The sequence below is a fragment of the Haplochromis burtoni genome, unplaced genomic scaffold (assembly GCF_018398535.1).
Source record: "Haplochromis burtoni strain Fernald_Lab_line unplaced genomic scaffold, NCSU_Asbu1 Contig_51, whole genome shotgun sequence".
In the NCBI taxonomy this organism is placed as follows: domain Eukaryota; kingdom Metazoa; phylum Chordata; class Actinopteri; order Cichliformes; family Cichlidae; genus Haplochromis; species Haplochromis burtoni.
Genome location: NW_024582412.1, coordinates 2,568,236 through 2,584,270, shown reverse-complemented (window position 1 = coordinate 2,584,270; position 16,035 = coordinate 2,568,236). Strand labels below are relative to the sequence as shown.

At 39.8% G+C, this 16,035-nt stretch overlaps 1 protein-coding gene across 8 annotated transcripts in view; it reads left to right on the top strand.

The window, feature by feature from the left end:
* Positions 1-1,311: 1,311 nt before the first annotated feature.
* Positions 1,312-16,035, top strand: part of LOC102293637 (transcription factor 4) — a 264,311-nt gene continuing 249,587 nt past the window's right edge. The window contains exons 1-4 of one of the 8 annotated variants that reach the window (XM_014333381.2): positions 1,314-2,174; positions 2,279-2,370; positions 2,701-2,739; positions 7,130-7,202. In XM_014333381.2, the coding sequence (XP_014188867.1) occupies positions 2,299-2,370; positions 2,701-2,739; positions 7,130-7,202 (184 nt within the window). In that variant the 5' untranslated portion in view covers positions 1,314-2,174; positions 2,279-2,298. Of the gene's footprint in view, positions 2,371-2,700; positions 2,740-7,129; positions 7,203-16,035 lie in introns of all 8 variants that reach the window. The other 7 variants (XM_042220594.1, XM_042220593.1, XM_014333383.2 and 4 more) reach the window with 7 other exon arrangements.

Below are 16,035 nucleotides of genomic sequence, written 5' to 3'. Positions count from 1 at the left end.
CTTACTGTAACCAAGCAGTTACGGGAGCATTATGTTTTACACAGTCCTGTTGTGTCTGAATTTAAACATTTTTAATATTGCATAGCTTCACATGCGGACCCACTGATTCTCTTCTTCCTGCTGCACTATTATTCATATTTTTTGCATCAGTATTAGATTAACAGAGTTTACAAAGAATAAACTAGGATCATTTACCAAGAAAATAAATTAAAGCTTTTTATTCTAAATAACCTTTTCTAGAAATCCATAAAATCCACTTTGTTTTACTAAGAATGCAAAAGACTCACTAAAAGCTTATTATGAATCAGTCTTTTAGTTGGTGGCACAGAGAGGAGCATTGATTACAGTTGGGAAAACTTGTTGCAATAGACATTTGAGGAGAATGTTATGTATAAAAGACATAAAGGTTATAAACACACGTGATCATATAATTCTCAGTCCCACTTGTGATGTGTTTTCTGAGGGTCACAGAACAGGTGGAGGTTGGCCAAGCAGGCTCTCGCTTGTTGCTCGACACCTAAAAAAGACGTTTTAACGCAGGGCCCTTTCTGCAAACAGGATCATAGTATTAGCTTTTAATAGAGGACCCTATGGTGTAATTTCCTCAGTGCTTTACAAAAGAACACAAAGTAAAGCTGGAAAGAGAATCCAGTATGTCTGCCAACTTTTAAAAAAGTGGATTAAGAAAACGGTGGTGTGTTTACTGTCCACTTCATCTCCAACTTGACCTATCAACACCCTTTTTTAACATATGAATGGGTGACTCTTTTTTTTCTCTTATTTTATATAAAGCGACTTTTAGTTTGTCTGAGAGTAGAGGGCTGGCAAAAGGCAAACAGCAAGGGCAACAAATAAGCCTTTATGTTGTTCCTGCACCTGTGTGTGTGTGTGTGTTTTCCTGGCATTTTCTCTGTGAGAGCAACCCGCACATGCAGGGTGTAATTTGCAGAAATAGGCCAGTCATTTTATACCTGCAGGCTGTGGGCTGCACAAAGAGAGAGAGAGAGGGAGAGAGAGAGAGGGAGAGAGAGAGAGAGAATTACAAAGTATTTCCAGAGTAGAGAGTTTTGGTACTCTTGTAGTTTTAAGTGGTGACCCATAGGGGGGTTACCGTACAGGTCAAACACTGCACTTGTTTCATTGCAAACTCTAATGAAAAGACACGCAGAACATCAAGATTCATGCATTCATGGAGGGACATGAGCATAGACTGAGATGCACTAAAAGTGATTATACAATGAGTTGTAAAAAAACAAAGACTAAATCTATATTATTATTAAATAATACACAACATATTTAAAAGATTTATATTTTTTAAAAGTTGTATTTGACTGGATTCAAGCACAAAAGAGTTAGCAAACTCCGGAGGGGGCAAGAAGGAATAACCTTTTCCTTCCTCAATTAGCCCAATTAATCCAAATCAAACTAGCCAATCACCGCGCCAATCAATCAGCGAAACAAACCCGATTTTTCTTGGAGATTTATTTATTTTCCTGTGGATTTTCCGCTCTCTCCTGAAGCAGCGGCGGCAGCAGCAGCTCGGCGCTCGGCTCAGTGGTGTTAAACGAGACTGTAAGCTAGGTGGCCGCACGATCACATTTATCGCGCCGAAGCTGTGCCAGACGCACATGGGATCCGTCCTGCTTACCGGGGGATCTTCAGCACCGGCAGCCGAGCGGAGGGCACCGTCAGCCCGGTCAGGAGGAGCGCTCAGCCTGCCTGGACTCTGCCGCTGACGCAAAACAAACGCACAGACACACACACACAAACACACACACGCAAAACAAACACTACACATTTCGGAGGTGATATTCTTCCTTCCTGAGACACAAAGTGTTATTTATTTATATCGTATGCGAGCCTGACAGTCAGCCGCGGCGGATAAACTGCGTGTTAGCGCGGGGAGGTCGGACTTGTTTGGCAGGGGAAACACTGAAACACACGCGAAAAGACTCCCGTTCTGTCGCCCCCCTTCTTTTATTTCCTGTCAGTTTTTTTTCTTCTTCTTGCGATTTATTTCCTGCTGCCAAAACCAGGAACCCGGGACTGAACCCTTACTCCGAGGATGAAAGAAAACTAGATTTGCGATCGAGGCTTTGAGGTTGTTTTACTGGATTTATTTCGCTGTGGAGGAAAAGCGATCCGGGAGCGGAGCGGTGCGCAAAAAAGCCGAGGTCTTCCTCCTCTCTTCTCTCCGTCCTTTCTATCTCTCCATCTATCAATCTGTCTACCCATCCTCTTCTATCTATCTGTCTCTCCATTTGTTTCCATGTTTTAGGTCCGTGCGATTTTGCTAAAATGCATCATCAACAGCGGATGGCAGCTTTGGGAACAGACAAGGAACTGAGTGACTTACTGGATTTCAGCGCGGTAAGGAAATCCACCTTCTTCTCTTATCGCTAATATGAATAAAATGACAGGTATCATGTGAGAGCAAGCCGTAGAGGAGAATAAAGGCGTTCTGTAGGCTTTACATCCACCACTGTTTACATTTTTAATGTATGAGTTGCACGGCACATAGCCCAGCCTGCATATTTTAGCCTTCACTCAGTCTTTTAACTATTTGCACAAAAAGTTGTGTGTTTATGTAGAGTAACTTGCAGAAAGTCAGTGCATATTGTTGGTTTTGTGTTGTTTAATTTTTTTGCTTGTGTGTGCAGAGAATTGTGATGCTGCATTAGTAATTTTGTTGTCTTATAGATGCGAAACAGCGATTTGAAAATGTTCCCAACATCCATGGTAGTATATCTCATTTTAAGTCATTTTTTTCCTTCATGTGTAGCCTGATTATTGTTGTTGTTGTTATTATTTTTTATCTTTCTACCCATGATAGGATTTAGTAAATGTTTTTCCTTTTTTCTATGTGACTTTCTAGGCTGCTCCATGCACTCTGCGCCGTTTCGTACAGAATATTTCATGCAAATAAAAAAAAGAAAAAGAAAAAGGCTCGATGTTGAATCATGAACCTGCATGACAGACAGCTAGACAGCCAGCCGAGGAGAGGGAAATGTGTCATACTTTGTCCCCGCAGTGTAAATATTCCTGCAGCATTGCTGTTAAATGTCCAAACCCGCGATTGGGTTTGAAAGTGTGCGTGTGTTTTTAAAGAGAACAGCCTGAGTGGTGAACTTGACGGACAGGAAATAGAGTCCCCGCTCTCGCCCATGTTTTCTCTGCGCCTCTCCTCCTCTGGGAGCAACTTTGGTCTGAAGAGGAGGAGGAAGAGGGGGAAAAAAATCAGAAACACCCCTAAATGATGAGAGGGGAAAAAAACTGACTTACATTAATCCGGTTATGAAACGTTGAGAAGCAGCATGAACATAATGGTATCATAATATCATAATAGTATTAGGGACATGGGTACAGTGATGCTGCATGACATGCAAATAGAATTTACCTGCAATGTTGTGAGTTATTATATTAATTTTAATACTGTAAAAGCATAATATCACAGCCATGGCCTGTGCATGCAAGTGACTTAACAGGAGTGTGCTACAAATAATTTTTGATGAGAAATATATCATAAAATATACATTTTTACAGGAATTAAATGCCAAAGAGAAGATAGTGTGCCTCATGGCTGACTGAATGCACAGCTGAGGCCTGCTAGAAAATCTGTTGTTAGAGCCATGCAACCTACACATTAGTGTCTTGTAATGCACTACCCTTTTTTATTATTTGAGTGCAACATGTTGATAAGAACTTGTGCATCAACTCATACAAGTTAACCCCTGTTGCATTTTTTTTTTAGATTTAATAACTTCATACACACATCAGAATATGTCTATAGAAAAATTGTAATTATAGAACACACACTCTCTTAGCTAAGTAGGTCTCTATTTACCATGTTTACAGCAGAACTATCGTTAAAGTCCATGTAGAAGAATAAGAAGTGCCCAAAGTCGACGGAAATCACGACTAATTTCCAATTTAGTGGCACACACAACATATTCAATTACTTTGGGAATAGTGGCATATATTTAAAAAGAAGCAAAATAAAAGGCTCAAATTATTTTACAAATTTTAATCCTGTACAATGGTTAACTGAATATTTTAAATATGATATATTTGATTAAATAAAATAAAATAAAATAAAATAGACTCAGTAAATTGATTTATAATTCCAATGGCAAGGAGATGCTGCTGTGATACAAATATTCTTCATAGTGCTATTATATCTAGTAAGCCGGGTTATATTATAAATGGTATAAAAGGTTGTTTAGATATTATATCATAGGTGCAAAATGCCGAAAAGTTCAATCAGAAGTTAAATTATGCACAAAAGTAGAAAAATAATTATTGTCCTTAAGAGATAATGCATTAATATTAAAGGCATTTTCCCTGGTTTAAAAACTGAACAGGTTTTTAAGATATGTCAACCAGCCCGTCTTAATTTGAAAAAAAAAATTCAAACAAAGGAGGGCAGCAGCAGCTAAAATGTGTCTCCGCTCATTATAAACGCAGACTGAACATTAATTTATTCAATCATCTGTCCTTACACGCCCACAAGCTGACACCAGCAGCTCAAAGCAGTTAGACTGGGATATCGATAGACCCGCTAATAGTCCGAGTTAGATCGTTTATCTCCCCAACGCTTGTTTTCCCTCTTTATTTGTCGCAGCTGTGAGAGAGATTGAATACACAAGCAAGCAACCTCCTTGTTCGGCAGACGCACTTCCAGGCCCAGCAAGCAGCATTAAGAACAGTGATGGATCAAGTGTTCGCTGCTTTGGGTCAGGGTTTAATTTATCAGAATTCTGGTTGATCTGAAATAAAACCAAAAGCCTCTCGAACGTCTTGACTTAGTACAGTCTTGTACCGTCTGTAAGTGTGAAGCTCGGAGTGTGTTTGCGGTCAACCATGCCAACACACGGGCCTGATGTTCATCCAGAGGGGTTATCTGTGAGGGTCAGATGTCTCACTTTGATAGCGTGAAGTGTTCTGTTGTAAAGCTTTACAGTAGCTCATCTCGAAGCACGGCAGGAATCAGTATTCAGCTTCAGTCTGTCTTAATGTGGGCTTGATTTTCCTGTAGATGTGTAGAGCAGATGGTGACTAGTTCTGATGATTATCTCATATGTTTAAGTCAGATATGAAGTAGATATGAAGTGTTTCATTCCAAAATAAGCCATCCAACATTTGGCAAAAGTGACACTTTAGAATGAAAACATATTTTTCACCAAGGTGAGCAGGCGATATAAGTGGTCCTGTTTATTTTTCACAGATGCTGAAAGAGGAATTTGATTTCTCTCCGCTTCACAAAAATAATCCCACAGTGTTTTGGAACACCAAGTCTTCATTTCAGTGTTTAGCTCTGAGCTGGGATTCTCTGATTAGGATTGAGTGCAGACCTAAATGTGTCCATAGCATCAAGTGGAAAACAGAGAAGGGCCAAAACCTTGCATCAAGAGGTGCTGACCAAAGTCAGGAATCTGATTTCTTGACTAAAACTCCAAAATAAAAACTTGTACATTGAATTTTACTTTTAATATCAGTGCCTTTGATTCCCTTTTTAAATTAGGATATGACATCATTCTGTAGATGATTTTATTTGGAATTATTTAATTATTTTACAGCAGCCAATCAAATTCAATCAGCACGATACCTAAGAACATTACATTTTCTTGTACCTCTCCTGAGGTTGACTGCAAATAATTTATTTTTTCTTATATAAAAGTGCATAAAGACAGGATTACTTTGAGTTCAATTTTCTTCTAAAATTTACACTTGCATGGTATATTTCTATATATTTAAAAATGTTACTCTCTAAAGGACTTGAACGTTAGGGACTTGATCTGGACTTGGAGTGGGAACTTTGATTTAAGATACTGACTTCTGGACTCCCCTCTTCCCATGACTTGGAACTTTCATGTTTTGATGAAGGACTGGATTTGGGATTTGAGTTTTCACTTGTTGGACTTACGTCATCTTCTCATGATTAGGAACTTGCCTGTCTCAACATTGGACTGTTGACATGTTTGTTATGATGTGAAATATCTTCTCTGCAGGACTTGACCCTTACTCATCTTAACTCTGGGATCTTTTGACCTTGCATTGGGACTTGGCTTTTAACTTTTTGGAACATGACCTTTGACCCCTGGAACTTGCACATTTTGATGAAGGACTCGACCGTTTCACAAAATAATTCATAACATATTGCTCTTGATTTGGGATATGATTTTTCATTTGTTCGAGTGCACTTGCCCTGGACTTGCTTATCTTCTCACGGACAGGACTTAGACCTTGCTTGTCTTTACTTGGGACATGACTATGATTGCATCGATTTGGGTCTTTTGACTCACTGGAGCTTTACACTTGACCTTTGTTGGATTTAAACATGACCCTGGATTTACCTGCCAGTCTTGATGTAGGACTTGACTTGGACATGTTAGTCTTGATATGGGTGTTGTTGCCCATATGTGCACATGCGTGACCTGGGACTTGTTTGTCTTCACTTGGGACTTGACTATAAACTTCTTGGCATTGTTTTGGATCTTGACATTTAACTTCCTTGACCTCTCCTGGGATATGACCCTGGACATGCCAGTTAGTTACAAAATTGTTTTGCAAAACTGCATCTTTTTTTTTTTTGCTTAAAAAACAAAACAAACGGCATAAAATTCTTGGAAAGATGCATACATTGGTTTAATTTTCCTTACAGAGTTCCTGAAGTTCTTGTATAGCAATGAGAACTTCTGTGACAACTTTGGCTTCTTGAAAAACAAATGGGGCATTTCTCAAAGTCAAGTGTTTGGCACTTGAACAGATGTATCTTATTAGTATTAAATCAACCAACACCCAGCCCTAGTTACTTTGGACACTTTCCTTGGTAACATCCACACAAAGATTCCTTCCAAAACAAGACATCATGCATTTAAAAAACAGACAGTATACCCTATGGAGAAAAAAAAAAGGGGGGGGGGTGAGTACATGTTACCATTAAATTTATGACATTTCCTAATAAGACCATAATGAGATGAGGGGCTGACAGCTCTCAGCCAAATGTTGGATTGGCGTTTTGGAATGAAGCTTTTCACATGTAGCTGCATTGACGTTTCTGTAGAGATGTGTCTTGCTGTGTGCAGTGTCAGTGCTCTCGGAGGTAATGTGCACTCTGTTTGTCTTGTAGATGTTTTCCCCTCCTGTTAGCAGTGGAAAGAACGGGCCAACCTCCCTGGGGAGCGGACATTTCTCCGGCTCAAGTACGTCAGCTTTCTCTTTTTTTTTTTTCCTCCCTCACTTCATCATCTTCTTTTTCTTCTTTTTCTCCTTCTTCTTCTGCTCTTTTCCTCAGCCTCCTCCTCTCCTTCCTCTTACACCTGCTCACTGCTGCTTTGTTTGCTGTTTGAATTTTCTAATGTGGGTAACAGTGTTCAATACGTGGATATGCAGTTTTTGGTTTTTATGCTGTGTTGCATTGTGGGTTACTTTATATTTCAAGCGGACTTGAAAGCCAAATGAGATTTGGTTTGACGATTTAAGAACACAGCTTACTCATACTGTTTATATTTTTACATTACTCCTATTGTGTACAAACAATAACATTGCTTGGTTTGATTATATGACTTTGAATATGCTTAAATCTGTCTCATAATACTTTCCTACATTGTTTGTAGAAAAATGGTCTCCGTATTATGTATTTTATTTAAACAACAAAAAACAAATCACCCAGTTTCTTGAATCCGGGGACATTGTTGTTTTTAACATTATTCAAAAAAGAGGAAGTAGATAATTCTCGAGTTAACTCACAATATTGAATTTTATTTTTATTGCCGCTTTATTTCACATTATATAAGTATATGAATGCCAATCTTGGATAAACGGTGATGTAATTTTTCTGACTTTTTTGGGAGGGGGGTCCCATCTGTGTTTCAGCTGCTCAGGTTCATTCCTGAAGGACACTTCCTGTTTTTCTGATTTGCCGCAGTCGTTCTTTCCTTCCTGTGTTGTGGAGATCAGTTTGCTTTGTTTTGCTACGCGCTGGTAGTGTTTGTGTCAAACAGGCACGGTTTGGCTTCGTCAGCGGTGGAATGTGGTGGCTCCAACTTGAAAATGTGGATATTGATAATGCTGATTCATAATGTTGTGTCTGGCTTTTACCCTCAGTTCAGTCTGATAAAGTGTTTTAATTCATTCAATCAACCATTTATTCAGTTTTGTTAAGGAGTCTGTGTTTCATTCATTCAGCAGGTCAGTGATTAAATATGGCACACAGTCACTGAGTGCATCAGCGAGGTTGTAAACTGGTCAGAGAGTGAGTCAGTGAGTCTTTAGGTATGTCATGTTATTGATTCATTCATCCAGCCAGGCAGTTATATTCTTAGTAGGAAGTACTTCAGAGGGTTGGGTGTTATTTAAAAGTTTTTCACTCAGCCAGCGTCAGTTCAGTAATGGGCGACTGCCAATATATCCTCAGTGATGTGTCTGCTGTGCATCATCCCTAACCCCCTGCATATATACGCTCAGAGAAGTAAATACAAACCACCCATTACTTTTTTGTTTCAAACTGATCGATAGATACCTTTTAGCCACTACATGAAAAAGCATGAGGTGATAACACATGTTTATTAAATGATCAGTTGCACAACCTGCAACTTGTATGGTGCTAGTAACACCATGCTGACCTAGGGAATGTGGACTTCCACGCTGGCACACTTCCACACATTTACCTGTACTGAACATCAGCCATAAAATGCCAGGTCACCACAGCTACATTTTCTAGTGTGTAAACCTCTCCACTATTCCCCGACACAAAAAAAAAAATAAAAAAAATGAAAGAAGCATCACCTTGTAGCACTGCTCAGCTATTGCACTTATCACAGAGTTGAATTTTCAAGGAGTTAAACCAGAAAACTGGCGAAATTAAATTATGCAAAAAAATGTGTTAACTGAACCGTTAAGTTAGCAGTTGATTTATGTTAAAGTAGTGCTAAGGTTTTGATTAAGTAGTAATACTATTCTGTCATCCTAAAGTTAATTCAGCCTCTTAGATTTATGGTGATCCGCTGATGACAGGCAGTCAGGAATATCAACCTCCACGCAGAGACTCATTTATTTGGAACAATAATCAGTCTCAGTCCTTCCACAAAGGTTTATTAGATGCTTCAAAGCAGCGTATGCCATGCATCTTAGAGCTCAGCATTACTAAAAGAAGACAACAGTAAAACTGCTGGACCAACACGGCCTACTTTAATTTAGTATATTCGTTTAAATGTCCCCATGCTAATAACTCTGGACTTGATCGACTGTCAACTTGACTTTAGTGAGGTGCAGAATTAAAAGAGAAAATTGAAAAAGCAAAATATTGTGTATTCTGTCCCAGTTTGCCAGTTTTACCACTGTTACATATGACTTCTCACATTGTGTTAGCTGTAGGTTGTGTCTTTTGGGGGGCATGGCCACAGTTAGCCAGCTTAGCATTTTAAGTTAGAGATTACAGTGTAAGTATAGTCCAGAGAATGTAAACACCGTGACGTCATAGTCATCATTAGCTGATACTTGTTCAGCGGCATGTCAGTTTTCACTCATTTATTGAATTTGTCACTTGGTTCTTATTATATCTGTTTTGCTTTTTGTTTTTTTGTATTCAGGATTGCTTGTTTGTTTGTTTTTTCATATGTATGGGAAGAATGGAGCTGGAGATTATTGGATTGGATCCTTTCTGAGCTGAGCATGAAGTCAAAGTTCTTGATTTACTGGCAATCTACATTGGTACCCCACCCATTGTATGAAAAGTGAGCTTTTTTCAATGTGTGTCTGGGATGACCCTTAGAGATACGGACATCTGAGCAGGATGCCTCCTGGGCTCCTAGGTGAGATGTTTCAGGTACGTCCAACCATGAGGAGACCCTGGGCCTGATCTGTCGCAGGAATACCTCGGTGTACCACCAGAAGAGGAGGAGGTGATCAGGTCCAAAGGAGGTCTGGCTATCTTTGCGTGGACTGTTGCCCTCTTGTCTAGCTCTTTCTGCTAATGAAAAGTAGAAAGATAGATAGATAGATAGATAGATAGATAGATAGATAGATAGATGGACGGGTGGTCTTAATGTATCCAAGATATATTCAGAAAGGGCTGAAATCCACTTATTGAAATTGCCTCCTGGGGATATCTAAGACCCATTCTGGCCAGATCTAAGACTGAAAGCAGATTAGGGCAATAAACTTGTACTGTAGCTGTTTTCCATGAAAATGATTCATCCATTCATTTCTGCTCCTTTGTGGTTAGCCATTACCCTGTTAAATTAGCAAAGGTATTATTTTTGTTACCAGACATCTTCTTCAGCATTACTCTTCTTCTCTTTTTTTGTTTAGCAGTTTTGAAACAGCTTCAGCCTTTGGAATGGTTGAGACTTTTGATCACATAGGCTGACATGCACATATGTAAAAACATATTTGCTCCATGATTTTATCAGTTATCTTCATGAAAAATAATGTTACTGAGGTGCTGTAATTAACTGTAATAGTATCCTTGGAAGTGCCTGCTATGCTTCTGTTCTGGTTCAGCCAATGAAGTGAAAGAATGAAAAAAGAAGGCAGATGCTGTCCTGTGCATCTTATACTGTATGTTGATAACATTTGCAATGGGTACGTAAAACAAATTTGCATTACTCAGTGAGGTGCATTCATGTTAATAAGCACACACTCTCCACCTTTTGCCACCTCTGTGGTTGGATGCATCGTTCTTTGCTTTGAGATCACATTGTATGTTTGGGTGCATTTTCCTCATGTGTTTCACAGGATTGCATTGCGGTATGTCTGGTGTATGTTCGGCAGCATCTGCAGTGTTTATTAATCAGCCTTCAGCCACCATACCAGTAGGATACTTTCTGTTTAAAGTCTTTTCTGGAAGGTCTTCACAGAAAACAGCCGGATCCTTTCTGTTGCTCCCGCTCCTGTTATTTGCCTCTAAACGGCGTTCGGAAGCCATTTTGTTAGTTGGCTGGAATACAGAGAGATGGCGAGGCATCTTCTTTGTTTACTGCTTCGTTGTGTGGTTGTTGTTGTTTGTGCTCCGCGGTTTCGGTGATGTTGTTTGCTCCTGTGCCGTGCATACAAATGCGAGGGAGGACGACAAATGTTACGATTTTTGGCAAAAGAAAAAAAAAGTGAATTTGTAGCGTTTTTTAGGCCTTAGGTTTGCTGCCTCAAAGTGTATCTTCATGTTAGGATTGTTGTTGTTTTTTTTCTTTTTCTTTTGATACAGGAACACACCGTGGAGTCACACGCGCATACGCTTACCCTACTATACAAATCACACTGTGTTTCCCATACACACACATCTAAATATCCTCGTGTACAAACACGTGCGCGCGCGCTCTGCTCACCCCTGCTGTGGCTTTCTGCAGGCCTCGGCATTTTGATGAGCCTGGTGCTGTTTGTGAATGCAGCTAATTAGAACTCTATAGACCTACACAACCATGAGAGGAGCGGTTTCCAAAGGCTGGGTTGAGGCCATAGGCTGGGACGTGCTGACATGGAATGGGGTCCATTCACTGTAGACTGACAGGAGTTACTCTGCTTTGAATGATGCACTTTCATACATTTGAAATTATGTGTTCATGCTCAGTCCTGTAAAGTATTTACTTCTGTTTGTAAATGCATACCTTAAGCTGTTTATACTCTTCCAGTTAAAGTCACATAAATGATGATTTCAAACTTTGATCGTACAAATTCTTGATGTTTCATAAAAAGAGAACTTTGTGTTTCTTCACACAGCCAGTAAGTAGGCCTACCTAAAGTTAGACTTTAGGAAATTAAGATTTCTATTAGCTAATTTTGAATCAGTTTCTTTACTTCTCTACCATAGAAAATTGATGGGACATTGTTGTCACCCTGCTGGGTCAAAGGTCAGGGGACGTGGACACCTAAGTTTGTGAATGCATCAATGTCAAATTGGTGCCGTAGGTGCATCTACTAAGAATCTCAGATGAGTTCAAATCTCAGTGATCTCCACCTCGCAGTCAGGGTTTCTGAAAATCGGGAAAAACATGACTTAAAAGGCCAGTAGTATGACTCAGAGCTTTGGTAGCCATACTAATGAATGATCCTGATAAGTTTAGAAATGTCAATCAAGAAAACATTTGTGCATATATAAATGAATGAATACAACATCATCTTATCACCTTATTATATCCTGCTCTATGGGTACCCTCATAGACCAAATGATGCAATAGTCTCGCATAACTTAGCTCACAATAGTTTAAACATTTTCAATATGCTGAGCATAATAACCCAATAACATTTATCACCTTTTGACAAAGCATTACAAGTTAATGCAAACCTTTCTGCTGCTCATAAATTTCTCTGTAGACCCTTGGTACTCTAAAAAACATGCTGCATAGGTTCCAGTGTAAAGAACATGTAATAAAAGCACTGGTTTTCCATAATATTGTAAGGACACAGGTATTTGCACGAAAAGTAGGTAAATGGTAAAATGGCTTGTATTTGTATAGCGCTTTACTAGTCCCTAAGGACCCCAAAGCGCTTTACACATCCAGTCATCCACCCATTCAAACACTGGTGATGGCAGCTACATTGTAGCCACAGCCACCCTGGGGCGCACTGACAGAGGCGAGGCTGCCGGACACAGGCACCACCGAGCCCACTGACAACCAACCAGTAGGCAACGGGTGAAGTGTCTTGCCCAAGGACACAACGACTGAGACTGTCCGAGCCAGGGCTCGAACCAGCAACCTTCCGATTACAAGGCGAACTCCCAACTCTTGAGCCACGATCGCCCTAGGTGACGGATTTTGTTCTTTTCAAAGGTTACGTTGAATTGAGATGATGTTTTGTTGAGCTAAGTGTACCCAGTATTGGTTGTTTTTTCACTTGAGCTGATTTAATGTTAGCTTGGCTGTTATCTTAGGATGGTGGCACATGAGATTGACCTGTATATTAGCAGATTAGCAGATGCCAAGTGTCGGCATCCTTGTTTAAAAAAAAAAGACTCTACAGTAATATAGAGACAATCCCAACAGTCAGACAACCGTCTCTGAGCAAGCAGTTGGGCAACAGTGGAAAGGAATAACTCCCCTTTAACAGGAAGAAACCTCTGACAGGACAAGACTCAGCAAGGTGAATGTTGCTACATTCAACCTGCTGTTAGTTAGCAAGCTGATTTACACTCACTTACTTAGAAAAGACATATGAAAAGGATCTCTTCCAAGCCTTTTTAGGGCATCGTTTAATTGTACCCTGATGTGAAATTTTACTTTAGTTTGAGAATTAAATGGACCACTGATCACCGAGCAGTACCTGCTTTCAGTACAGTTTTTGATCTTTGGTTCTGTGGGCACTGCTCCACAGTAATTCACATTTCCACTAACACATGTCTTTGTGTTTAAATTCCTATATATCCTAACTAAAGAAAGTAGCCCGTCCTGTAGAAAATAGGTGGTGAAGGAAAGTTTGGATGTAAGAAGAGCCTGGATAAAAGCAGAAGACACTGAGGTGTTGAATATAAAAATAACGTCTCAGTGAGACGAGGCAGAGGGCTAAAAATATTTTGTAGGATTTGGTTTATCTGATGCTTTTGAGGATAAGGAGTGACATTTTCCCAACCATGTCTTTATGTAGAGATTGAACTCTGAAATGACAGCCTTCACACAAAGCTGTGAATGTACCTCTCCGTGTAAGCCCTTGTATTTCTGCCCATAAATTCACCTTAAAACACAAAAGCATCTAAACATGAACACCGCACAGTCTCGGCTGACATGCTCAGCCCACGGTCATCACCAACCAGGAAGTGGATTAGGCGTTTTAATTATTGAGAGATTTCGCCGTTGTTGTTGTTGTTTATTTTGGGATCATCCCTGGAAAGATAATGCACACTTCAAACTCGGTGTGTGTGTGTGTGTGTGTTTCTAATCTCCTCCTGGATGAAGCCGTTCAGTGAGCGGCTTCACTCTGCCTGTCAAAACCACCGCCGCTGCCACCACTCGTCTATTTCAGGTCTTGGCTGGTTTTGGTGTTTTCCTCTTTTTTTTTTTTTTCTTTTAAAAAAAAAAGCCGTTGTAACCTCTCAGATCCGCTGTTTGTCTCCCTGTCAGTGGTGTTGGAAGGCGACCGAGATGTGTGTGTGTGTGTGAGCGAGCGAGAGCGTGTAAATGTGTGTGTCCTCAGCAAAACGAAGGTTGAGCATTGGAAAAAAAATGAGCGCAAGAGATTTGAGGCATTGATTTTTGAATTGTCTGTCTGAACAAGCAAATATGTGTGGGCAGGTGTTTATGTGTGTAGTTGGGACCATGGAGGGTGGGGGTGGGAGGAAAGAGAGGTTTGGCAGTGTGAGGGCAAACCATCAACCCTGCTGTCATGTGTCTTAAAGTTGGCACTGAGAGATGAAGGAAGTGTTTCCTGGAAGCAGAAAGAAACAAAGGTGACAGAGGAAGGAAAGAAGGAAGTAAGGAAGAAACAAAAGAAGGAAAGAACAGAATAAGAGGAATTTTAAATAATTGGACACAGAAATAAAATCAAATTAAGATGAAGTAAGAAATGAAAAGTTACGCAAGTAATAAAAACTCAAAGAAATTGTGTAGTAAGGAAAGTAAACAAGGGATGAAGCGGAGCTAATGGAGAAGTAGGAGAGGAAGGGGTAACAATGAAACAGAGAGAATGAGGGAGAATTTTTAGAGGGACGTAACATAAAAGGAAGAACCGAAAAAGGTTGAAAAGTTGAAAGGAAGCAAGAAACAAAGGAAATGGAATAGAAAGGGTTAATGGAGAACTGATTAAAAAAAGTAAGAATTTAATGGTGAGTGAATGATGGACAAAAAGAACAAAATTAGATGGTAAATGTCAAAAGAAACACAGGAAATACGAAAAGGGACAAGAAGGCATAACTATAGCAAGAAGGAAAAGAGTGAGGAATAAGAGAGGAACGATACTACTAAAGGCGTTTAAGAAAAGACTAACACGAGGAAGGAGGGAACTGATGAATCAGTGAAAGGAAACAATGGGAAAAGGAAAAGGGAAGGGATATGAAGAAATTAAAGATAGTAAAGGTTAGCAAAGAACTGAAACAAGGAAGTATAAGACAGACAGACAGAAAGAAGACACATTTTGAAGTTTGGTGCTGGAGTGACTCAAACCAAGACTGGGATTGGTGTCCTGTCCTTTATCATTTCATCATCATCGTCAGTATTTTAATTATTAATGGGCTAATTTCACTTGCTGTGTGCTTTTATTTAAGGAATACTCACAGGTTGTGTTGCTTGACTTCATCAGAAAACCAGCAAACTGTCTTTTTTCTTTTCTTTTAATGGGTTTATTGTAAACCTTTTCTGACCTCTTCAGAGAGGCAGGACTCATCGGCCTGGTCACCAGGAGGGTGGAGAAGAACTGTGTTGCTTTCTGTGGTGCCAGCAGAATACATGACATCACTAATGTTATGGGTTAAGAGGTTACTGTTATTTCCTGGATTTCCTGGAGTGGACCAGGCCACTCAAAGCCAACATCAGAACCTCCACATGAGTTTATACATGTTTCGGTATATATTCCTAAAACACTGTAAAGTACTGTACTGTAGTTTTTAAACAATGTTTACTCTAAACCATGTAGTTGCACATGCTCATGGTTCTAAAGATGATTCAAATGAAACAGTCTGAGGCTGAAAGCAAATCTTCCTTAAATATGAGCCAAAAACAGCCACCGCAGTGTGGCTTACTGTTGGGTTTGTATGACATTTTGGACAGCTCCTGAGCTAGATGGCACCGAGAAATAAGATATTCCAATGTAAATATACAAACAATACTTTTGAGAAGAACAAATCCATAGCTGGTTGATGTTTCTCTTTTCATTAGATTTGTTGGGGGGAGAAAAACATCAGCGTTCCTCCTTTAAAAACATCATCTCTTTGAATGATCGCCAAATCAGTAAGCTTTATCCCGTTTTATTTTTGTCCCACCTTCCACCCCAGTGTCTTCTTTCTTTTCCTGTCAAAACCAAAGACAAACAGAAGAAAAAAAACGCAGCAGCTCTGTCGCCTTTGCCAGTGAGCTTCACGCATTAGCAGAGAAATTTGGGCAAGGGCAGATA